Source organism: Sceloporus occidentalis, unplaced genomic scaffold (genome assembly GCF_023333645.1).
Source record: "Sceloporus occidentalis isolate IW3139 unplaced genomic scaffold, rSceOcc1.0.p SCAF_1, whole genome shotgun sequence".
In the NCBI taxonomy this organism is placed as follows: Eukaryota; Metazoa; Chordata; class Lepidosauria; order Squamata; family Phrynosomatidae; genus Sceloporus; species Sceloporus occidentalis.
Window position 1 is genome coordinate 117,558,063 of NW_028316981.1, and position 24,860 is coordinate 117,582,922.

The window sequence follows — 24,860 nt, forward strand, 5'->3', positions numbered from 1 at the left end:
TTGTCACATAGTCAGTCCAGTGTATATTTAGAATTGTGCATAAACAGCGGTGATGAAAGCGTTCAAAGAGTCGTAGGTGTTGGCGATAGGTGACCCATGTTTCAGACCCATAGAGGAGAATAGACAGTACAATGGCTCTATACACACTGATTTTTGTGCTTCGCCTCAAGTGTTTGTTACTCCAGACTCTTGTGAAGCCTTCCCAATGCACTATATGCCTTTGCTAATCTGTGATCGATCTCCTTATCAATCTTGGCGTCTGAGGAGATGATGCTTCCCAGGTAGGTGAACTGCTGAACAGACTTGAGCACAGAATCTACCTCCTCCAGAATCCCTTATTGGGCAAGCATGAGCAGCAAAATAGGCCAGTCTCACCAACTAGCCCCAGCATGTTAAAAAAAAATCCTAGATATATTAAGTGGCCACCAAAATGGAAATCATAAGAAATGTGGAGGCTGTTGAAAGAAAGAGGGAAAAATAATCCTAGGATATATTTTGGAGGAAGCTTTCAAGCAGTATCTAGATTCAAAATGTTTTTGTTTACTTAGGCAAGGCTTACCTAACCTGGTTATTCAATTTTACATAGACATAGTGTTAGTTTTGAATAAAAAGTTTGCTCAAACATGTTGAACTTTTTTTGTGCGTATGAGCCTATCTTTCCATGTTATTTCTACCTCTAGTTAAAGAAGAAAAGCCCAGGAATATATCTACTACATTTACTTAGGTATACCAGCAAAAGCATGTTAAGAAATAACACATCCTCCAAAAAAAGAGTTTTTATTACAATCCCTTAGCAGCTGGTAACATCAGGGATATCTGCTGAAATACCTATCTTCATAGATAGCCCTCAATTTTTTTAACACATATGTCTACAGACATGGAACATAGGTTCTAGCACAAGTCCCATTTAAATGAAGTTAGTAGAAAATTCAGAGTCTTTAAAGAATTCTCACATCATCCGAAATGGAAGGTACATTGTTTAAAAAGAAGAGTTAATTTACTTTTTTCACCTCATTACTTCCCTAGGCTAGGTCATTAACAGCATTTAAAGAAGCATTTCTGTGGCCTTAGCTACAATTAAGCATATCCTGGATTTATTCAGAATATTCTAGTGACATCTGAAAATGCTATACTGTGCTATGCTAAGCTATAACAGGGCACTGAACTCCTGTGTAATAACAGTGCTTCTTTCTTCATTGACAGTACACTTTTCCATTAAAATAACAGGCTTTCTAATATGCCTGTAAAATAAGGGACATTTAACAACAAAGGGGCTGTGCAAACAGCCCTGAAGGGGCAGCCTCCTGCCACCCCTTTTACAGCCAGATCAGGGCTGCAGCAACCACATGCTGCACCCCCGCTCTGGCCTTTGCAGGGCACAAAAAGGAGCCACAAAAAGCCTTTGCAGGGCACAAAAACAGCTCCTTTTTGCTCCCTGCAAAGGGTGCGATGGCCGCGGTGCCACAGCTTTCGGTGTTCCTTTGGTGCTGCATCATGTGGACACAGTGGCAGAGGAGCGCTGTGATGCCGTGCGCTGTGTGGAGTGACGAACAGTATCACACCACCCTGGGGGCGGAGCCGGGGCGTGCATCATGAGGACACCATGCTCCGACCCCATCCCCAAGCTGGCCTTTAAGGCCGATCTGCACAGCCGCAAAATTAACATTTAAGCAGTTATTTTATACCAAAGAGTACAGGTCAATTTGTAAGATGTATCTTTGCCAATCTCCTTACCAATAGCAATAACAAGTACATTTCTGTATCATTTATCAGTGAACTAGCACTCCCTAAGCAGTTTACAATGTATAAGCCAATTGCCCCTCAAAAACTGGGTACTCATATTACCGATCTACAAAAGGATGGAGGGCTAAGTGGACCCTGGAGCCCTGCTTGGGAGTGAACTTGTGGCTGTGAGTGGCTGCAGTACTGGCATTTAACCACTGCACCAGCAGGGCAATTGATAGTCTGTTGTGTTGTTGTGATACCATTTCTTCTTATGATCTGAAACTTGTGTTTTTCCCTTTTAGATGCTTCAGTGACACACCTTTCATATGTCTTTCTCTTGCCTATTATCTCATAAAACATTTCCCTGAGACTGAGGGAAAAGGAAGACACAGGATGCAAGCTTCCTGTCTGAATCTCTAAACAGATCTGTATCTTCTTGTCTCTGCTTTTTCAAATGAATTAAACTGTCCTGCCATATAGTGGCATCCCCACCTTGGGTGTCAACTGGTGCGAGGGCTGTTGAGGGGTGCTACTGGAAGGGCAGCAGCAAAAAGGTCACATTCGCCCTTCACCACAACACCAGCTGCCTCCTGAGAAGGGAGCCACTGCTTTGACAAAATCTAGAAGGGTGTGCTCACCCTTCTCATTTGCCACAGCAGCGTCCTCACCCTCAGGAGGAAGCCACCACGATGACAAAACCTGGAGGAACATGCTCTCCCCTTCTCTCACACACACCCAGTGGGAGGAGGGCGCAAACAGGCATCACCCCTCTTCTGGGATGTCACCTGGTGTGGGACGCACTCCCTGCACCTCCCTAATGATGCCACTGCTGCCATGTTGTCCTTCTTGAAATTTGAAAATATAGGTTTGAAAGGAAGTTTTGAATGTTTATCCAAGAGTTTGAAAAAGTTACTTTTTGGACAGCAAGTCCCAATCACGCACACACACCCTGCCAGTCACAGATGGGGGGTGGGTTCTGGAAGTTGTTGACCCATAAAGTAACTTTACCAAGCTCTGATTTTGTAAGTGCTTGTGTGTCTACTTTGAGACTAAGGCAAGAAAAGTATGTCCACTCCAATCTATGGTGGGATACAGACCGCCCCAAAAGGGCGGTTTCCCGCTGCCCTGGTTTGCTCCGCAAGGGAGCCGCAACGGACAAACCACGCGGCTCTGTTGCAGAACAAAAAGAACCTGCAAAAAGCGGGTTCTTCTTGTGGCACTAGGCATCTGTCCCGTCAAAATGGCGGCGCCCTATGTACAGGGCACCACCATTTTGGGCCGCCAGTACATACTAGGCTAACCCTATTATGTACTAGGGTTAGGGAGCGTGTGAATGGTGCGTGCTCCCTAACCCTAGAATCGCCACTGCCACGCTACAAAATGGAGGTATGTATCCCACCTATAATACATAATTCATGATCAAGATCCATATCTGGTGGGCAACTCTCACTCATGGCTGAAAGGAAGATGGCAAAACGCCATGAGTATAATTGGTCACACTGGTCAGCCATGTGCAGCAAAAAAGCAAAATCATTGTATACCTCTGGGATGTCAATTATGTGATTGTCTTCATGCATTGGCTTAAAAGAATACCTGAGCAATGGCTGCCGTACAAGCCATAAGAGTGGGTACGTCGCAATAACCCCATAGAGGAACATTAAGAAAAGGTAAGTAGCCATCAGTTTCTGCAGAATGGAAGCCAAGCTATGGGTACAGAGGAAAGTAGAGTAGCCAGTGAGGTTCTCTGTGTCTAACCAGCAAACATGTTTAAAGGAGATGGATCCTACACAGTTGGAAGTATAGCCCAGCACAGTTAGGACCTTTGCAACTTTGAAGATGATTTGTCCCATGTAGATTTTGTAAATCAAAGAAGCACTTTCAGTGTGCGCTCTAAACCTGCAGATCTTCTCAAAGAGTGCCCGGCCTTGCTCTTTGTCCTTCCATTCAAGGAAAAGAGAAGATGAAGGTGATATCAGTTGGTTTTGGCTCCCTCCTGCAGCAGTGGTTTTGGGCAGGCCTAGGAAATGCTGGCAAGCCATCTCAGAGAGAGCTTTGGCAGTCCAAGGTGACTCAAAGCATTTCATGAGGATGGATAAAAACTGTTCAATCTTTGATGAAGTCTTAGGATACCTGAACCAGAAGTTGCTACTAGCCATTAAAAGCATTGAGTTAACAAGTGCAAGATAAGGGAAATATTTGGAAAACCAGGGCAAAGCCTTTTGATAACAGATATGACTGATGTACATGTACTGCTGGTAGTCAAGGCTGACTGGATGGCCACTGTGTGTAGCAGGAAATATTTCATTAATGGTTGGATTTATAACTCCAGGTGTGGGTATAGATGTTGCTGTCTCATTTAGCTTGTTATTCAGAGGCAGACATGTCACTTGGTCAACAGAGATTAGCAGAGTCCCTGATAGAAGAGAAACCATCAGCATTGCTAGTACTAAGTAATCCATCAGGACATCCCACCAAGGCTTTAGAGTCTGGAACTGAGCATGGCTGTTATTGTGGAAAGTCACTTCTGACAGAGTAAACATCACTTTAAAAAATTAAGTATGAATTCAATAATGCCACTGAGGTTTTTTCTCCATTTTTCACTGATAAAGAAACCTGTGTGAATAAGGACACACATTTGAGTTTACAGCTGGATTTTATATATTTTCAAAATCAAACTTCATTGCCTTTCTTATGAGTTAGTGTTTGCGCAATCTGCTAGAACCTCCTTTGAAAATCTACACACTCCTCCCTGCTAATTCCATCAAAAGACATCATGCAGAAGACATCATGGGTTAGTTTAACATCAAGCTAGTTTTATTTTTAGTTTCTTGTGGATTTTTTCAGGCTATGTGGCCATGTTCTAGAAGAGTTTCTTCCTGACGTTTTGACAGCATCTGTGGCTGGCATCTTCAGAGAATGCTAATCTGGAAAAGAGTGGGTATACAGTATATATACTGTGTGATCCTGAGTGAGGAGGAGTGATTCCCATATTAATCTGTGTATTGTTCTGTTGTTGATGGCCTCCTCAGGGTAGGAGGATATGCAAAAGAGGATTACTATCTGCTACTTGGTGATCCTTGTTTGCTGGGAAGCCTCTGACCCTGAGTGATTTCTCATTTGCATTTGCTGAGTCCTCATTTTGCTATTCTTCAGGACTGGTAGCCAAACTTTAATTACTTTGAAGATTTCTTCTTTCCTGTTGAAGTTGTCCAAGTGTTTGTGGATTTCAATGGCTTCCCTATGCATTCTGACCTGATAGTTGTTGGCATAGTCCAGAATTTCAGTGTTCTCAAACAGCATTTTATGCCCAGGATGGTTTATAATGTGTTCTGCTAATTTATAATGTGCCCAGGATGGTTTATAACGTGGGTATATATATATACTGTGTTCAGGATCACACAGTATATATATACCCACTCTCTTCCAGGTTAGCATTCTCTGAAGATGCCAGCCACAGATGCTGGCGAAACATCAGGAAGAAACTCTTCTAGAACATGGCTGCATAGCCTGAAAAAATTCACAAAATACTATAGATGCAGCCATAAAAGCCTTCAACTTCACATTAATTTTATTTTCTTTCCTCCCACCAATTCCATCATGAAGAGCTTTGGAGATCTCGAAAGCTTACGGACATTTTTGTATTCTGATTCGTCAAATAAAGGCATTGCACTAATATCAATTTTGGAATCTTTCATTGGCTGTTGCACTAAAACAAGGGTGCCCCAGTGGAAGCTCTACTTTTGGTTTGTGTTTTTTCTCAAAGACACAGTTCTACAGAAAATTAAAAACACCAATTCTTGTGTATAATTATCTGTCCTGAAAGTGAAGAATAGATTGTCTTATTAATAGAGGTACAACAAATAAGATTTCTGGATAATGCTTGTTTGCCATTGTTGTTGTGTGCTTGCAAGTCATTTCCAATTTACAGAGGCAAAGCTATCACGGGATTGTCTTGGCACGATTTATTCAGAGGGTGGGTGCCTTTGCCTTTCTCTGAGGTTGACAGAGTGTGATTTGCCCAAGGTAGGTTTCCATAGCTGAGCGGGGATTTGAACCCTGGTCTCCCAGTGTTCTATGCTCACACTCAAATCACTATGCCACACTGGCCCTCCCTTCCACAATACCCACACAAAAAAGTACATACACTGCCTTATATCAGCATGTACCACCAAAAGGATTCCAGCCTACAACTTTGCATATTTTTCTGCCACAAAACACAGGTGTAAAACAAAGCCTCCCTCCTGATGTGAGTTATCTGAGGAAATAGACCAAGTCTACAAAAGCTTATGCTACAGCATCTTTCACACAGTATCAAAGATGCTTGCTACAAGATTCCTTTGCATATTCATATTGATGTATTTAAGGAAAATCTATGTTCTTTATTCCACAGATTTCCCATACGTCCATTGTCACATTTCTCTCTGTGCTTTCTGCCCACTTCCCCAGTGTCACTTTGTTTGCATGAAAAGCAAACAGGTCTGAGAACAGCTTCTTCTATAAATGTATGCTCTCCACATGAGCCAGAACTGTAAGAAAACAGAGTTCTGGCTCATGTGGAGAGCCTTCATGTATTGAGGAGTCCCTTCTGTTCACAACCATGGCTTTTCAAGCAACAACGAAAAGATAATGAGCTCCCCTCCTCATGTTGAATAAACAAGTTTAAGAATGTCTGAACAAGGTTAAGTATCAATGATCTAACTAACTAATATGGGGCAGATAACTATTTTTATAAAGAAATAAGTAAGGGGAGAAATTTGGACTTCCATGTTCACAATTGATAGAAAGAAGAGTTAGCTCCAGTTTGTCCAAAACGCATCCCCAAACTGTGTGCCTCTAGAAAAATGAGATCACAGCTCCCATCAATTCCACCCAACATGGTCAATTGGCAGGGATGATGAGAGTGGCAGTCCAAAACATCTGGAGGGACCTGGGTCAGAAAAAGCTGCTCTAATGGCAGCTCTTGCTTTAGCTTTGGTTCCCTTTGTTCTGCTGCTGACACTACAGTGCACAGACTTTAAGCATCTGCTGTATAAATAGAGCAGACACCCTTTCCTTCCTCTATAGATAGATTTACCAAAAATATAGTTGTTGCTTGCCCAGAACACTTGCCCTAAACATTGTGGTAACTAATTTCTGTTCTGCTAAGAAAACATGTGGAGTCCCAGCCCTGATCTCCTGAAAAGGAGGACCTGAGGGAGCACTTCACACTACTCTTGCTGAGCGTACATTTAGAAGTATAGTTTCAGCATTCCTATGCACAGCCATTTCTGTGCATCCAACATTTCACCAATGAAAATTAGAAACTATACCGCCAGGCAGTATCACAGTGTGTTCAAGATGACAAAAGTTATTAATGAGGAAGCTGGAGAGTCTGTAGCAATTTATTTTTGTCAAATCTACTGGCAATGGCAAGATTCTTCCCCTTCCTCTCCTCTCCTGTCTGCTGAGTTATTTGAATACAAACTACTACACTTGTCCCTCCACATTTGCAGCTTTGACTTTTGTGGATTTGATTATTCATGGATTTTATTAATATGTTCTTGCTAGGTCTTCCAGTGCAACTCTATGGTCACCTTTAACCAAAAGTTGCACTGGAGGCCCTAGTGATTCCTAGAGAGGTATTTTCTCAGGTAAAAACAGTGTTTTTGTTATTTACATTTTTTCCACATTCATGGGGGTCATGTGCCCTTAACCCCAGCGAATGTGGAGGGACAAGTGTATTGCACTTTAAATTCAGTTTGCAGCAATTTGGTACCTTGCAATAGTCCAGGGATGGAGATTTGTCAACCAGTCCTGGATGGGGTCACACTTCCCCTAAAGGATGAAGTTTGCAGTTTGGGAATGCTCCTGGACTCATCACTACAATTGTCATCTCAAATGCGTGTGACAGCCAGGAGTGCTTGGTATCAACTTCGGTTGATATGCCAACTATGCCCCTACCTGGACCAAAAGGACCTAGAAGCAGTGGTACATGCACTGGTAATCTCTCGTCTTGATTTCTGTAACGTGCTCTACATGGGGCAACCCTTGTACCAAGTTTGGAAGCTTCAACTGGTTTAAACTGCGGCAGCCAGACTGGTCATCGGTTCATCCAGGTATGACCATATAACACCTGTCTTAAAATCTCTTCACTAGCTGCCAATTAGCTTCCGGGCGCAATACAAGGTGTTGGTTATTACCTTTAAAGCCCTACATGGCTTGGGCCCAAGTTACTTGCAGGAACGCCTCTCCCTACACAATCTGCCCCGTTCACTTAGAATAACTGGGAAGAACGTGTTAGAACATCAATCAACCAGGCTCACATCAACTTCCCAGAGTGCCTTCACAGTAGCTGTTCCGAAATTGTGGAACAGTCTCCCGGAAGAGATCCATCTCATTACCTCCTTGGAGTGGTTTAAGAAGGCACTTAAGACGGATCTCTTCCGGCGAGCTTACCCACCTGACCTTGTGTAAGAAACACCTCCAGACCATTGACTACTGCATTTCCACTTGATGATGAGTTAGTTTTAAGATTAATGGTATTATTTTTATTGATGTATTTTATATGTATTTTATTATTGATGTATGGGTTTTAACAGACTGTAATCCCACCTCGATCCACCTGGGAGAGGCGGGAAAATATAAATAAAAATTATTATTACTATTATTATTATTATTATTATTATTAATTTAAATAAGATGAGGGCAAAGGAGGAAAGCAGGAGAGGGAGAGAAAAGCTGGGTCATTTTAAAAGCAGTGGAGAAAGTGGAACTACAAAGGATTAATCAGGATTGCCCAGGAGTCTCCCCACCTGCCTATTTCTGTGCTGCCCAGTCCAACTGCCAGGCTACTCTCAGTTGTCGGCAGCAGCATGGCAGCTTGGTCAGGCAGTACAGAAGCAGACAGGCAACAAGAGGAGGCCAATTGAGCCACTGCTGCTGAAGAGTTGGAAGAAGTCCCCCTGAAGTGCCCCTTCTTTTGTGGGGGTCCTAACCTCTCCATCCTTCCCTCCCAAGTGCTCACCCACCCAGGCCCTGCCTAGGGTGTCCCACCTTGGGAAGCAGTGCCTGGGTTTGGGAGATGTTTTGAGGGAGATCACTGCTGCTGTCCTCCCTTGACATTCCCACACTGGGTGACACAAACTCTAGTGATGCCAGTGATGCCCCTGCTAAATTGGGACAATTGGAGGGTATGTTATAGCAGTTGCCATGGGCTGCATGCCAACCAGGTTTCCCTCAAGGATGCCTGGAGGGTGATAAGGAGTGGAATGGGGAAATTTGTACTGTATTGAGGAAAGCAAGTCCTCTGTCTTCTGCCTCTTTTCCAATGCCTGCCACATTGCTCACAAGACTACCACATACACATAAGTCTTTGTACAGGGCAGTGGCAGGGTTCCCATCATCACACCCTGTAAGTGTAAATCCTCCGGGTATCTCTCCTCTGTTCTCCTTTTTACTTTCCTCAAAGATCCTCACCTGCAGACTGCCTGGCACTTTTCCGGCACACCCTTTGCTCTGATCCGCAAGGTTTGTCCTCTTCCAAGCCTCTCTCCTTGAGTTGTGGTTTTAGTCGGCACACAAATCTTTTTTAGTCCTGCTCCCTGTGCAAGATGCATTATTCTGTTTCCATAGCAGCTGCATTCAAGAGGAAAGGGCTGGAGGGGAGAGAGGCTTTAAGTTCTTGAAAACAAACCTCATTTACTTTCAAAGGGACTGCTTGACACATTTCCTTGATATTCAGGAAGGAAAGAAGCTATTAAAATAATTGAGTGAATTAATCACGCACCTACTGCTAGAACATTTCATTCTTCATGTTTTAATCAAGAGCTTTAGAGCACATTTTCCCCTAATTTTGTCCTATCAATCCTTCAAGGTAGAACCTTACTTTCCCATGCCTTCTTAAGACTCTGACCATGTAGATTACACATTTTCAATATCAGTCAACTTACCCCCACACCCACACTATTTACTTTTTATCATCTTTTGCCTGGCCCATCCACACTACACAATTACAGAGTTATGAATCCAGTTTAACTGTCGTGGCCTATGAAATCCTGGGATTTGCAGTTTGGGGACTGGAACCAGAGGAATTCCCTGAGTGGGAATTCTAAAGGCTTCTCCCTAAACTGCAACTCTCAGGATTGCATGGGATAATAGAATCATAAAGTTGGAAGAGACCACAAGGGCCATCCAGACCAACCCCATTTTGCCATGCAAGAAATCTAAATCAAAGCACCCTTAGATGACCATCCAGCCTCTGTTTAAAGTCCTCCAAAGAAGAAGGCTCCTAACAGTTCATACTATCAGAAAGTTCCTCCTAATGCTGAGGTGGAATCTCTTTCCCTGTAGGTTGCTTCCATTGTTCTGGTCCTATTCGCTGGAGCATCAGAAAACAAGCTTGCTCCATTCTCAATATGACATCCCTTCAAATACTTCAATAGGGCTATCATATCGCCTCTTAAACTTCTCTTCTCCAGGCTAAACATGCCCACTTCCCTAAGCCGCTCTTCACCATTTTAGTCGCCCTCCTTTGGACACGCTCCAGTTTGTCTCCTTTTTTGAACTGTGGTGCCCAGAACTGGACACAGTATTTCAGGTGAAGCCTGACCAAGGCAGAACAGAGTGGCACTATTACTTCCCTTGATTTAGACACTATACTCCTATTGATGCAGCCTAGAATCACATGGGCCTTTTTAGCTGTCGCATCACACTGTTGACTCATGTTCAATTTGTGGTCTACTTGGACTCCCAGATCCCTTTCACATGTAGTCCCGTTCAGCCAGGTATCCCCTATCCTATATCTATGCATTTCATTTTTCTGCCCTAAGTGCAGTACCTTATATTTCTCCATGAAATTCATTTTGTTAACTTTGGCCCAGCTTTCTAATCTATTAAGGTCATTTTGAATTTTGTCTGTCTCCTCTATGTATTAGCTACTCCTCCTAATTTGGTGTCATCTGCAAATTTGATAAGCATGCCTCCTTTTCTTTCATTCAAGTTGTTGATAAAGATGTTGAATAGCACTGGGCCCAGGACAGAACCCTGTGGGACCCCACTGGTCACTTCTCTCCAGGATGAAAAGGAGCCATTGTTGAGCACCCTTTGGGTTCGGCCTTCAACCAATTACAAATCCAGCTAACAGCTGCATTGTCTAACCCACATTTTACAAGCTTGTTTGCAAGGTTATCATGGGGGACCTTATCAAAGGCCTTACTGAAATCAGGATATGCTATATCCTTTTTTGTGATTATGGAATTGCCTTCTAGATGTTCACAGACTCTCTCTTTAACAATCTGCTATAGAATCTTTCCTGGTATTGATGTCAGACTAACTGGGCGATAATTGTTGGGATCCTCTTTTTTTCCCATTTTTGAAGAATGGGACAACATTTGCTGTCCCCCAGTCTGCTGGGACTTCTGTTCTACAGGAGTTCTGAAAGATTATTGCTAATGAGTTTTAGATTACATTTACTAGTTCTTTTAATACCCTTGGATGTAGTTCATCTGGTCCTGGAGAGTTAAATTCATTTAGGATAACCAGGTATTCCTGTCCTACCTCTTTACTTATTCTGTGCTGCGTTTCCCCTATTGTGTCTTCTGCTCCATTTTCCTCAGGTTGAGCACCCTTTTCCTTTTGTGAGAAGACTGAGGCAAAGGTGTTGAGTATGTCTGCCTTTTCTCTGTCCCCTCTTAGCATTTTGCCATGTTCTTCACTCGGTGGCCCTACCATTTTCCTGTTCTTTTTGCTACAGACATACCCAAAAAGCCCTTTTTATTATTCTTAACCTCTCTAGCAAGCCTGCGCTAATTCTGCACTTTTGCTTTTCTGACCTTACCCCTACATTTGCTAGCTATTTGTTTGAATTCCTCTTTGGTGATTTCCCATCTTTTCCATTTCTTATACATGCCCCGTTTAAAACTTAGCTCAGTTGACCGGCCGAACCCAAAGGGTGCTCAACAATGGCTCCTTTTCATCCTGGAGAGAAGTGACCAGTGGGGTCCCACAGGGCTCTGTCCTGGGCCCAGTGCTATTCAACATCTTTATCAATGACCTGGATGACAGAATTGGGAGCATACTTGTCAAATTTGCAGATGACACCAAATTAGGGGGAATAGCTAATACCCCAGAGGACAGGATCAAGATTCAAAATGACCTGAATAGACTAGAAAGCTGGGCCAAAGCTAACAAAATGAAATTCAACACAGAGAAATGTAAGGTATTGCACTTAGGGCGGAAAAATAAAATGCACAGATATAGGATGGGTGACACCTGGCTGAATGAAACTACGTGTGAAAGGGATCTAGGAGTCCAAGTAGACCACAAGTTGAACATGAGTCAACAGTGTGATGCGGCAGCTAAAAAGGCCAATGCTATTTTAGGCTGCATCAATAGAAGTATAGTGTCTAGATCAAGAGAAGTAATAGTGCCACTGTATTCTGCTCTGGTCAGGCCCCACCTAGAATATTGTGTCCAGTTCTGGGCACCACAATTCAGAAAGGACATTGAGAAACTGGAGCGTGTCCAAAGGAGGGCGACAAAAATGGTGAAGGGTCTGGAAACCATGCCCTATGAGGAACGATTTAGGGAGCTGGGGATGTTTAGCCCGGAGAAAAGAAGGTTAAGAGGTGATATGATAGCCCTGTTTAAATATTTGAAAGGATGTCATATTGAAGAGGGAGCAAGCTTGTTTTCTGCTGCTCCAGAAAACAGGACCCGGAACAATGGATGCAAGCTACAGGAAAAGAGATTCCACCTGAACATTAGGAGGAACTTCCTGACAGTAAGGGCTGTTCGACAATGGAATGCACTCCCTCGGAGGGTGATAGAGTCTCCTTCCTTGGAGGTCTTTAAACAGAGGCTGGATGGCCATCTGTCAGGGATGCTTTGATTTGGATTTCCTGCATGGCAGGGGGTTGGACTGGATGGCCCTAGTGGTCTCTTCCAACTCTACGATTCTATGATTCTATGAAAGTTCCTTAATCATCCATCCTGGTTTCTTGAGACACCTCCCATTTTCCTCCTCATTAGAACTGTTTTAAATTGTGCCTTCAGTATTTCCCTTTTGAGAAACCCATCTGTCCTGATCTCCCTTTTCTTTTAGTATTCCTGACCCTGGGATGGCCCTCAGTATTTCCTTAAATTTACTGAACTCAGTAAAGTCTAGAATGCATGTCTGTCTATGCCTGGCTTCTCCTTTTCACTGTTTAACAAACTTCAGGAAAATGTAATCACTCCTGCTTAGGGATCCCACCCCTCTCTGGCTTTTCTTCATGAACGAAGATTCAGGAGGACACATCCCGTGCTTCTACAAGCTTGCACCCCATTTACCAGGATGTTGTCACTGCAGTTAGAATAGAATATGGTTGTCAATGTGTCCTAGTGCAGACATCTGAAGATCCCAAAATATTGCATACTATCTTATGACCTTTGAGTTGGCCTAATAAAAAGATTGCCTAAATACGGGAATTTTTCATATGGCCAAGATGGCTAGATCTGCTCAGAATTATAACAAGAGCTTCCAGCTCCTCCTCCTCCTCATCTGACCCTTCCATACCATAAGGTTTACCTTTCTTATGCAGCTCAGACAAAATGTAGGAATCCTAGTTTCCTGAACCTTTCTGTCAGGGCTGGTACAAATGGGTAGGGAAGCACCATCCTGGCGCCGATTATAGGTTCGGGAGCGTGCAGCAACCACATGTTCCCAAATTCTAGTCCGTACAGATGCCGCCATCATGGCAGCCTCCCGTCCCCACGGGGACCGCCATGATGACATAAGTGCAGTGCAGTGTCCGCACGATGCGGCGCCACTCTCGCATCATCGACCCATGACAGTGTGCCAATGGCACACTCATTGCGTCGACCGTGCGAACCTAAAAGAACCCATTTTTTCTGGGTTCTTTTTGGTGCAGAGGGATGTCACATGGTTTGGCTGCTGCGGCGTCCCTCAGGAGAAAAAACGAGCAGCCCACCCTTTTGGAATGGTCTGTTGAGCCCCTCAGCTGATCCTGCTGTTTTTCTCAAGTGGTATGTCTTTGCCATACCCAGCAGTGCAGTTAGGCAATTTAAAATTTCATCACACAAGACTAGAAAAGTGGAATTTCAACAGGTCCCGTTTCTCCCTTGCATTCCCTTTTTTAATATAGGTCCAAAGCACACTACAGAAATAATCCAGTTTGAGACTGTTTTAACTGCCCTGGCTCAGTGCTAGGGAGTCTTGGGAATTTTAGTTTATTGTGGCACCAGAGCAAGCTAACAGAAAAGGCTAAATGTCTCACAAAACTACAATTTCCAGAATTCCCTAGCATTGAGCTAGGTCAGTTAAAGTGGGCTGATTGGAATATTTCTGCGATATGTTTTGGACCATAGCACACCTTTTCATTGATGGGCAAAACCCACTAAAAGGCTCTCAGTCTCACTGCTATTCCATTACAGTACTGACTTCATGTGATAGGTCCCTTCCACTGCAGTTCTGTTTCTCAGGCAGTCATGCAGTGTGAGAGGGTATAATTCTGCTCCTTTTCACCTCCCCCGACAGCAGTCGTGGCCACCAGAATGTTCTCAAAGCTGGCTGCTGTGCACATTCACACAGAGGCCAGCTTTGGGAGGAAGTTGGTGGTCACAAAGACAATGTTTGGCAATGTGGAAAACAGATCATGCAACCATGGATCGCCAAAGAGCTATGGTGGGGGAAATTGTGTAAGAATTTATGCCAAACTTGTTTGCTTCCATTCTTAAACATTCACAGCAGAATGGTGTGATAAAGTTCTTAGACTCTGGACTTAATTAGCCTGAGGGTGTATTTTCTTGGTCACATTACTTTATTCAAAGTAAGCTGCACCAGCCCAGTTTCCTTTAGGATCCCTTCTGCTGATTCTGGTTGGTGGCACCCTGATTAACAGCCTTGACAGCATGACCACTCACTGCACCTTAGTTTACCTCATAATAGCTCATGGTCTATATAGATCTGCATAGATCTTAGCCTGCATAGATCTTTGGATGATATTGAGTGCCCCTCCTTTGTTTGTTGTGTGTATGTGTATGTGTGTGCCTGCAAGCTGACTGTCAAGTTATGGTGACGCCATGAATTTTAGGGTTTTCCTTGACAAGAAATACTCAAAGGTGGTTTTGACTGTTCCTTCCTCCAAAATATAGCCTACAGCACCTGGTATTTGTTGGGGGTCTCCCATCCAAGTAGTAACTAGGGATGACCCTACTTAGCTTCCAGGATCAGAGAGGATCTGGTGCCTTTAGGGAATTTAGTCTTCCCATAATCGGGTTCTTAGGTCCACACCTATCTGTGTCAGGTTGCGCCTCCAGCACTTTGTGATTTGTGGCCAGGGTTTACATGCAATGTCACATTCCTAAGGGATGTGGTTCAGCTGAGCTGTAGAAAAGCTTGAGTCCAAATTAGGAAAAAGACAATGATAACTAATTAATTTAGTTCGTATATAGCTGCTTTTCTTGCCCAAAGGAAGCCAACAGCTAATTGACAGCTTAGGGAAGCAAACCTCAGATGTGCATCACCTCTCTCCAATGAGTTTTCAAGAATAGGCTATTTGTGTTACATTAAAACAAAATATACTAGTGCCTCCTGAAGACCCACACCCACGTCTCACCTCAAATAAATGAAGATAATTTAAAAATATTATTTTATTTAGATTTGTCTTGGAGTGCCTTCAATAGCATCAACCACTAGGTGGCAATGAGGCACAGACAAAGAGAAAAAGCTGACTTTGTAAACAAATAGCAAGTAATATTTCAGAGAGAGGAACTAGCAAAACCACCTCTTCATATCCCTTCTCTGAGAAAATCCTATGAAATTCATGGGGATGCTATACCTCGACAGTCAGCTTTGAAGGCCTATCACACCACACAAACGCTGGGGGGGGGGGGGAGCGCTCTGCAATCCTGGGCAGAGAAGTCACTATCTGCAGCTCCTCACCTGAAAGCCAGTGTGGTAACCACCCATTCCATGCCTTTGTTACTTTTGTTGTTGCGTCTTGATCAGTGATGAGAGGTTTTTTTTTTAAAGTGTTTAAATCTTAAAACACCCTGCACAGATATGAGCTATGGCTTGTGAGCCAGTAAATTCTTGCATGGAACTGAACAGCCCATAGCCCTTTCACACTACACAAAGATGGTGCTATGATTCCCCTTTATCAACCACGGCTCCATCCTATGGAATCCTGGGATGGGCATTGGAGGGAGGGGCTTTTAGAATTCTCACCCAGAACTCCTTTGGTGCCTTTGACCAAACTACAAATTACAGCCATGATAGTTAAAGTGGAATTGTAGCACAATAATTGTGTAGTGAGAAAAGGCCCCAGGAAAACTGTTGCACGGGGGACTACAGGCTGGCAGAGGTTCCCCATTCCTGGAGTTATGGTTATGTGATATTTCAAATTATCATTAGAAGACCCAAATGTCTTCAGTGGTGAAGAGCATTTAATCGAATCATAGAACTGGGAGACCACAAGGGCCATCCAATCTAACCCCCTGCCATGCAAAACACAATCAAAGCATTCCTAAGAAATGGCCATTCAGCCATCTTATGGAAACCTTCAAAGGAGACTCTACCACACCCTGAATCAGCTTATTTCACTGTCAAACAACTTGTAATGTCATTTATATTCACCTAAAGTTGATCCATGAGATATAACTGTTCCTGGACTGGTGGATCTTGATCACATCGGCCTATGCTTAACATCCTGTGATTAGACAACTGTAATGATCTATTACACAGGGATTCCTCAGATGACAGTTCAGAAGCTGAAGTTGCTTCAGACAAGGGCAGCAAAGCACACTTCGTGCATTCCGAAATCTCTGTTGGCTGTCAATGAATCACATGGTGCCACTGAAGATACAGCATTACTGGAGAAAGCCCTAAATGGCTGGGAACCAGTTACTTTAACTCTTCCCTGATCCACTACCAACTTATCTAGCTTTTAAGATCAGCTTCAGAGGTTCTGATGATGGTAACCCTGATCAGCGTGGCCCAAAAGGCTAGGCCTTTTTTTAAAACTGTGGTGACATTCAGTTATGCAGCTCACTTCTATCAGTGTTCCAACTGTATCCCCATCCTTCAGCATTATATTTCTTCTTCTTACAAATTTCGTGCATCTTCTTACAAACAACATCTTCATGGGGGATTGTTCTGAGCTGAGACTGCATGGCCTGCACTCCCCTAATGCTGTCCATCTACCTCTGGAGGGCAACATGTTCTCTACCTTTGCATTAGGCTAAAGAAATGTAAACAATTTGCAAAATAGCTTTGTTTTAAAAATTATCTGTAAGTATGGAACAGAGAAAAAGCAAGATTTCATCACTTGACTCAGCCTGTGCTGTAGGGATGCAAAGAATATTTGAAAATATTCATAAAATGGTTCAAAAACATGTTTTTGAAGTGTTGAGTAACCCTGATGAACAAAATCTGAACTGAAAAGAATCCTTGCAATTTGGGACTTATTCTGTGCAAAATTCACATGTCATTGTTTTAAGCAGAAAACAGCATTTTCTGCACAGGTATTGTATTAATATTTCAATAATTTTCTACACAGAAAATGTTTTCTGCACAAAACAATCATAAACATAGATCTATAAATATGGCCACCAAAACTAAAATCATAACAAAAGTGGATGCTGTTGAGGGGGGAGGGGATAATTCCAGGAGCCATTTTGGAAGAAGCTTTCAAGTGATCTCTAGAAAATACAATTTTTTTGTTTACTTATGAAAGGCTTACCTGACCTGGTTGTTTCATTTCACATTGTTTAGTTCTGAAAAGTTTGCTGAAACATGTTCACATACTCTTTTTTTGGGAGGGGGGTTGCAAACGTCTTCTGTGCTTTTCATGTTATTTCTGCCTCTGATACCAAATTTTCTGTTTGCCTGGGAATACATCTACTTCATTAATAGAGGTATACTTGTATCTCTACCATAATTCCTCTTCCTTTTTCCCCCTCCAAATGAAAAATCCTCACATATTGCAAAGGGGAACTGGTGAAATGATTGCAAAGAGGAATCATGTTCCTCATGCTCTACCATGGTAACAGCCCATGACAGGCCCTCTACAGTAAGGTTATTTCTGCCAATGGAGGAATGTTAGTTAGGATTCAAGCCAATGTGACAAAAAGTCAATTTGGAACAGTCCAAGGTAAATAATACCATGAATTTTGATAGGTCAGAGTTCTATTAAAGCTTTCTGCTCTGGCTCTTCAACAGCAAAGAACACAACTCTTCTTTTAAAAAGTAAAAGTGAATACAAGTGGGCTGTCTCCCTGTGGTAAAGTTAGTCTCACCAGCCCCCACCACTCTGTAGCCAAAAAAGACTTCTAATAAAATTAAAAGTGTATTCTGGAAACTACAGCCATGCTGTAGTTGGGCAGAAGGGAATGTATGAAAACATTTGAACAAAAACTATCACAAAACCCCAGAATATTTTTTTAAACTTACAAAGCGCTCTCCCCCTTTTAACTGTTTGCTTTTGAATTTTTGTGTTTTTTTCTTGATTTTTCTATTGCTTTTGTAATAATTTGTTTTCTTTCTGTAATAATCACACTTTAATAAAATTATTTTTAAACTGAAAAAAATATACACAAGTACACACATATACATATAAAAATAACTATAATTAAGATTTGGTTTGATACAACAAATTCTCTTTCATGAAGAATTTCTGCTACTTGTCCACTCTGAAAACTGTTTGCTCTTGTTGTTAAAAAAGACACTTGCTACTTTGTGTTATTTGGACCTTCATTCTACCTGAATTCTTTGGGTTTCACAATCCCTCTCCTTGCTTTTGAGGAAACACTTTCCATTCCTGCCCTGATTCCAGCCAGTGATGAAGCTTTGGTTCCCTTACCAAATCCACTCTAGGTGGTACAAACAAAATAGAGTAACATGCTCTTTAAGACATATGGGCACCAGACTTACTCAGATCTCTATATGTACCATTATCAATGTGGCCAACACCTGAGAGGGGCCCCACCTGACATCTCTGCTCTGATTTGCCGCATCATTCTTCCTCCATTTTCTCCCTAATCTCTAAAGGCAATGTCTCATAAAGGTTGCTCTCCACCACAAGGCCACTATGTTTAAGGGCTGAGCACTGGCCGATTTCCCGGGGCAGGATGTCCAAGTGGTTTCCCTTCAGTTCCAGCCTGGAGAGTGAAGGCAGCCAGCTGACACGGTCAGAGAGGTGGCGCAGTTTATTGTGCCCTAGTTTGAGAACCTTAAGCCTTTTGCAGAAGAAGATTTCAATAGGCAACACCTCTACAAAGTTGTGTGAAATGGCAAAATACTGGAGGCTTTGTAGCACGCCCATCCCAGGAGGGATGACCTGGATATTATTGTGGGAAAGATCCAAATAGTTTAGCTTAGTGCACAGGAACAGCTGGGGAGGGAGGGCCTCAATCCGGTTGTGGCTGAGGTCAAGCTGCTCTAAGGTCTTGAGTTTGCGGATATGGTCAGGGATGCTGGCAATGTGGTTGTGCCAAAGTCTGAGGCATACTAACTTGCGGCAGTGTTGGAAGCTGATAACCTCTTCAATTGAATACAGCTGGTTGTCCCTCAGATCTAACTCCTGCAGGTTCACCAAGCTGAAGACAGCATGAGGGATGCGATCCAAATTACAATTTATCAGCTTCAGTTCCTGCACACAGAAGAGCTTCTTGAGGGTATTCAGAGTCACCAGCTTAGTCCCATCATTGTGAATCCTGAGCTTCTGCAGATGAGTGGCAAGATCAGCCACACTGGGTGGCAATTTTGACATGTTACTATGGAGTGTCAGGACTTTCAGGCTCCTCAGTTCACGCATGCATTCTAGATTTCCTGCCCGGTTCATCTCTGGGCTAAAGTGTCCCACAATGTGCAACTCTTCCAAGCCTCTCAGGTTGTATGTCCATACTGGTATATCTTTTATATCATCAAACTTGACAAGCATCACCTTCAGGTGTTCACGAAAGAACATCAAAGATGTGAAATTCAGCTTCACAGGGCTGTTAATCAGTGCAAGCTCCTGGAGGTTGACCAACTGAGTTACAGAGTTTGGGAAAGTAAAATCTTTGAGGAGCTCCAGCTTCAAAGCCTGCACCTCAGTCAGCTCAAAAGTGGTGTCAGGCAATCCAGGCAGCATGAAGAGATGGAGTTCCAGCCGGTCATGTGCATTCTTCTGCAGCTTCTGCCGCAGCTTCTCCACAGTCCACTCATGGCTGAGATTGAGCTGCTTCAGCTTGAACTCACTGGCCTCTGAGAGGAACACAGCAAAGCGCTTGGAGTAGAGGGAATCGTACTGGTCGATGAGGTGAAGCATGAAGGCAAAATCATTCTTGACATCAGGTATGTCCCAGATCCCCGTTTCCTCACGGGCAAAGTCAAAGGAATACTCTTTGAGTGGCCGGTGAAAGAGCCAGTAAAGAGTGTAGAGACAGGTCATGCCATAGATGCCAAGGAAGCAGATGTAGCAGATGGCCAGCTTAGAGAAAAGGTGGGCTTTGGTGTGATTGCAGCAGAAATGGTCATAACCTGTCATGTCCTCCATCTCAATACTGCATGGCACAATGAAGCTAATGTTGGGAACCAGGACTGCATTGTAGATAGTAATAACTAGAAATTTGCAGACTTTGAGAATAGTTTGGCGGATGTACATGGTGTAGAGGATGTCCCCTTGTTCGACATGGAGCCGGAATTTCTTAACCTTTTCAAACAGAGCCTTGGCCTGCTCACCTTCCTTTTTGTCCAACAAGCTAATGGAGGAGGGGGACTCTGTGACTTTCTTCTCTGAAAGTGAACCCCTCAAAGGGGAAAGTTCTGTTGTCTCACTAGTAGTGCTTATTTTCTTTCTCCGGCCCATTTTCTCTGAGGTCCCATTCTCCTCCTCAGAGACTTCTGAAATGGCTCGAGTAGTCCAAGGTGAGTCAAAGCATTTGCTCAGAATGGAGATAAAATGTTCAATTTTTGAACTGGTACCAGGAAATTTGAACCAAAAAGAGGCACACACCATGAAGATGAGGGTGTGGATGACGACAAGGTAGGGGAAGTACTTAGCATACCAATGGAGGGCTGTCTCATAGCAAATCTGATTGATGTAGCTGTACTGTTGCAAGTCTAGGTTGTTCTGCCGCCCACTCATTTCCTGGTAGGCAGAGGTCTCAGTTGGTTGAGAGGCACTGATTCTCCTCTTGGTGAAATCTTCACAGGCTACATCACTGGAGGCTGTGCCATTAGGAACATGGTTGGGAAGACAGATAATCTTATCATGTATCACCTGTCATGCCATGATAGAGAAGAAGAGAAAGGAAATATGACTGGGCAAGGTCCTGTAGAATATAATGATTTGTAATAGGTTGTAAAGAACTGGTTGTGCAACCCCCCCCCCGGCAAAAAGGTTGAATGGGCTATACCATCTCAGATTTTAGATGGAAGATTATATTTTTGAAAGGTTATGAAACATCCTCCTTATAGGTAGAAAACTAGCATAGCAGGGAGTGGGGCTGGGCTAGACCTGCTCTCCCTGACACATCAGATAGTTGATTTTATTTTAAAGAGCACTAAAAATTGCATTTCCCCTCAATAGCAACAGTCCATTGTATCATCTCAGCTTTATTGCATGTGAAGTCAAAGCCAGACAAATTTATACTAACTGATGATTTAGGATTTTGTATAGCTATGAGTCAGGGTGAGTATACAGTACTTTAATATCTGCCTCTGTATTTTATACAAAAACTCACTCTTCTTCCTGCCTTTCTAGATCCTCTTTGTGCAAGTTCCTGAACCAGTACAGTGTCATCTCCAGAGGGCTTCTGCCCTCCACAGAACTGGCTGCATGGAATCCAATCTGCAGTGCTTTGCCACATTTGAGCTGAAGAAGCTGACCATCACTGCACCAGGCTATCAGTTCTTTCCCACACCTCCCAGAGTGTTTCCAAATTCTAGAGTCTTCTCTGCCATAGCCAATACAATATTCTCTGGTGACACTGTACTCCCACTAGAGTTTCAGGAAGGTTCCCCTATGCATACTTACTTGCAGGGTGCAACCAAAAACTCCTATCATCAACATGGCAATGGTGATGTACTCAGCCAATACATCCCACCATGGCTTAAGAACCTTGAAAGCAGGCTGCTGGTCTGTGAAGTGCTTGAATTCAGCCACCGGGATCATACTGTCTACCAAAAAAGAGGGAGAGGGCAAGAGGTTAGAGTAGTTCATTCCTGGGTGGTCTCTCTCTTTCAGAAATGCCAGATCTAATAGGTTGTTGGATAATCTTGGCCACAGAAGATACAATCTATCCCATTCGACTGCATTCTAGGTGTCTGTTGTTCATTCTCCCATCCAGTCATAACAAAAATAAGACTTGCTCTGCAATACACATTGGTGTACCTTTCAGTCTTTTCTAACCCTTCTAAATGTGCTGGGCTACAGCTCCACTCATCATGTGAGCATGACCAATGGCTAGGTTGCTTGAAGAGGGTAGAAGTCACAGTCCAACAAATCTGAAGACTCTAGCATTGGAGAAATCTGCTCTAGGGAATTAAGTTTTTTTCCATATAACTCCTACCCGAGTTTTTTTTAAATAACTCCTACCCTAGATCACTTACACCTAACATAAAAAGAAAGCCAAAGTAGACAAATCTCCTCCATTTGATACAATAATGTCTTAGCACTAGCAGTTATTCCAATAAGCAGGGATGAGAAACATGAGGCCCCACTGAAGTTGTTTGATTCCAAGTCCAATCAGCCTTAGCAGTATAGCTGACAGAACATGGGAGCTGCAGTCCATTTGGAGGGACACAGCATCTAGCGGCAAGGTTGCTTATCTTAGATTCAGGAAAAACTTGTTCATTTAAGGCTGCTAAAATCCAATTAAATGCAGATTTTATTTATACACAAACATAGGCCAGCAATGTGGTTGCATAGGAAACTCCAAGGTTACCCCCATAACACAGAAGAAACAGCCACACTTCAACTCATCACTCATATTTGATAGTAACTTCAAATATAGCAGAGATGGGAAAGGGAAACTGAACCTCTAGATGTAATTGTGCTACATTTCCTATACTGCCTAACCAATGGCTGTGCTGGCTGGAGCAGAGGGGCGGTAAGAGTCCAACAAGATCTGGAAAGCCTGATTCCACATCTCAGAAATACAGAAAAAGCAAATGCTTCTTAACACAGCAAGAATTGTTTTAAAAACTAAATTGGGGGTGGGGTGGGGGTTAAAGAAAACTTGAATGGATGTTCTTCAGTGTTTTTTAGGAACCTCTTGCCTCAAAATGAACTGTAATAGTTAGATCACAAAGAAGTCAATGCTAGATAATATCAACAATTTGCAAGGCATGGTAATAAAACATGAACAAAAGCAAGAATGTCACAGTTCCAGCACTGATGGAACCACAGCCATGGAAACACAGGCAGTTTACTTTGTGATCTACCTGGAAGATTAGAGATTATAATGTCTGGTAGTATCACGTTGCAACAGTCATGGGGGTAACGAATTTTGGGCCCTGGTGATGCTTTGATTCTGAACTCCCCCTGGCCACAGCCACTAAGACCAGTGGTAAAGAATTGTAGGAGTTATAGTCCAAAATAACCTGGAGGGCTAAAAGCTCCACCACCCTGAAATAGTGGGTAGCAGCAACGGCTTATAGGTCAGTAAGATATTGAAATCCCCCATCTACCCAGGTTTTACTTTCAAATAATGGAGCTGTTCAAGATGTTGAACTAAATAGATTAACCATCTTGTGCCTCCTTTAACGACTAAAACCCAGAGCAGGTTTACCACCACACTGACAGAGAGCCAACATTCATGACTGCTGATGGAAACTGTCCATGAACATAAACCCACAGTTGACACTGACAGAGCCTTCTACTCAAAAACTTCACAGACCTCCAGGCACTCTCAGATCTTTCTCATTTCGTTTGGCAGGAACTAGTCACTCACCCAGCTATAGTATTCATGATTATGGTTGATCTGTCCTCCAACACTACTGGTACAAAGATCTAATCCTTAGTTTGAACAGAAGAGTGACTTTCCTTTCAATAGCATATGCTGAGTTCCCTTTCTTTTTGGTTCAGGATCAGATAGCAGTAGGCCTAACTCAGGCATTACAGATATATCTGGACTATGGATGAAGCCTTTGGTAGGGATCGCAAACAGCTGAACCCCTAACTTCATTGCAGTTAGATTCTGCCCAAGTGATGCCCAGAGAATGGAGCAACCCATGGAACAGAATGGTCTTCAAGATTCTGGTCGCCATAGTAGCTGTTTTCCCACTACATTGGCCCAGCCATAACAGATATCAGGAGATGGGTATGAAATGTGCCAAAGTTAATCAAGGAGGTGATAATGTTTACTTCCTAAGTCATCACATTAACATTAGCCCCAGCATCTCAGAGCAAGTATTAGGACACAAAACAGTCTATATTCATCTCCCTTTTTGCAAATCTAAGTGTTCTCTTGAAATGCACTGAACCCCTGCTTGTAGTGTTCCTGACCACTATTTCACCCAATCCTTCTATTTGACCTTGAAAAGTGCACTGCTCAGTTTTGGGGCAGCAGAAAGCAGCCCAGCAGGAAACAGGCAAGAAATCTGGTTCCTAAGGCTTTAGGGCCACAACACCATTCACTGTCTGACTGAGTTAAGCCTGTTGATAGTGCATGAGAAGTCTGCTAGCTGTGGATGCTTGCTAAAATCCAAACCACGCTTGTGCTGGGGCACTTCCAGGCAAAGTCTATTTCAGTAAAGAGAAATAGGTGGCCCTTCAGGTATTGTTTAATTACAGTTCCTATCAGTCCTAGCCAGCACAGCCAATGATGAGGGATGCTGGGAAAAGGAGCCAACATTTGGAAAGCCACAAGGTCCTCATCTCTAGGCTATTAGAAGTGGTAGGGAAGCAGACATCCACAGTCCTTTTTCTGACCATTCATAATCTAAATGGATGACTGAGGTCAGAGTAAGACAACCAGCATGGTGTAGTGGTTTGAGTGTTGGACTATAACTCTGGAGACCAGGGTTCAAATCCCCACTAGGCCGTGGAAACTCACTGGGTGACCTTGGGCATCTTACAGCCTCCAAGGAAGACAAAGGCTAGACTCCTGTGAACAAATTTTGCCAATAAAACTACATGATAGGGTCAGAAATGCCTTGAAGGCACACACAA

At 43.1% G+C, this 24,860-nt stretch overlaps 2 protein-coding genes across 2 annotated transcripts; both read right to left on the reverse strand.

Moving 5' to 3' along the window:
* Positions 1-711: 711 nt before the first annotated feature.
* LOC149322002 (volume-regulated anion channel subunit LRRC8D-like) lies at positions 712-9,259 on the reverse strand. Its single transcript, XM_089506363.1, has 2 exons — positions 9,181-9,259; positions 712-4,338 (listed from the first exon to the last, which is right to left on the reverse strand). Exon 2 carries the CDS (start codon positions 4,263-4,265, stop codon positions 3,099-3,101), a length of 1,167 nt encoding a protein of 388 aa, XP_089362489.1. The 5' UTR covers positions 4,266-4,338; positions 9,181-9,259; the 3' UTR covers positions 712-3,098.
* Positions 9,260-18,331: 9,072 nt separating this feature from the next.
* LOC149322003 (volume-regulated anion channel subunit LRRC8E-like) lies at positions 18,332-23,869 on the reverse strand. Its single transcript, XM_089506467.1, has 3 exons — positions 23,641-23,869; positions 21,723-21,861; positions 18,332-20,966 (listed from the first exon to the last, which is right to left on the reverse strand). Exons 1-3 carry the CDS (start codon positions 23,655-23,657, stop codon positions 18,717-18,719), a joined length of 2,406 nt encoding a protein of 801 aa, XP_089362593.1. The 5' UTR covers positions 23,658-23,869; the 3' UTR covers positions 18,332-18,716.
* Positions 23,870-24,860: the final 991 nt, after the last annotated feature.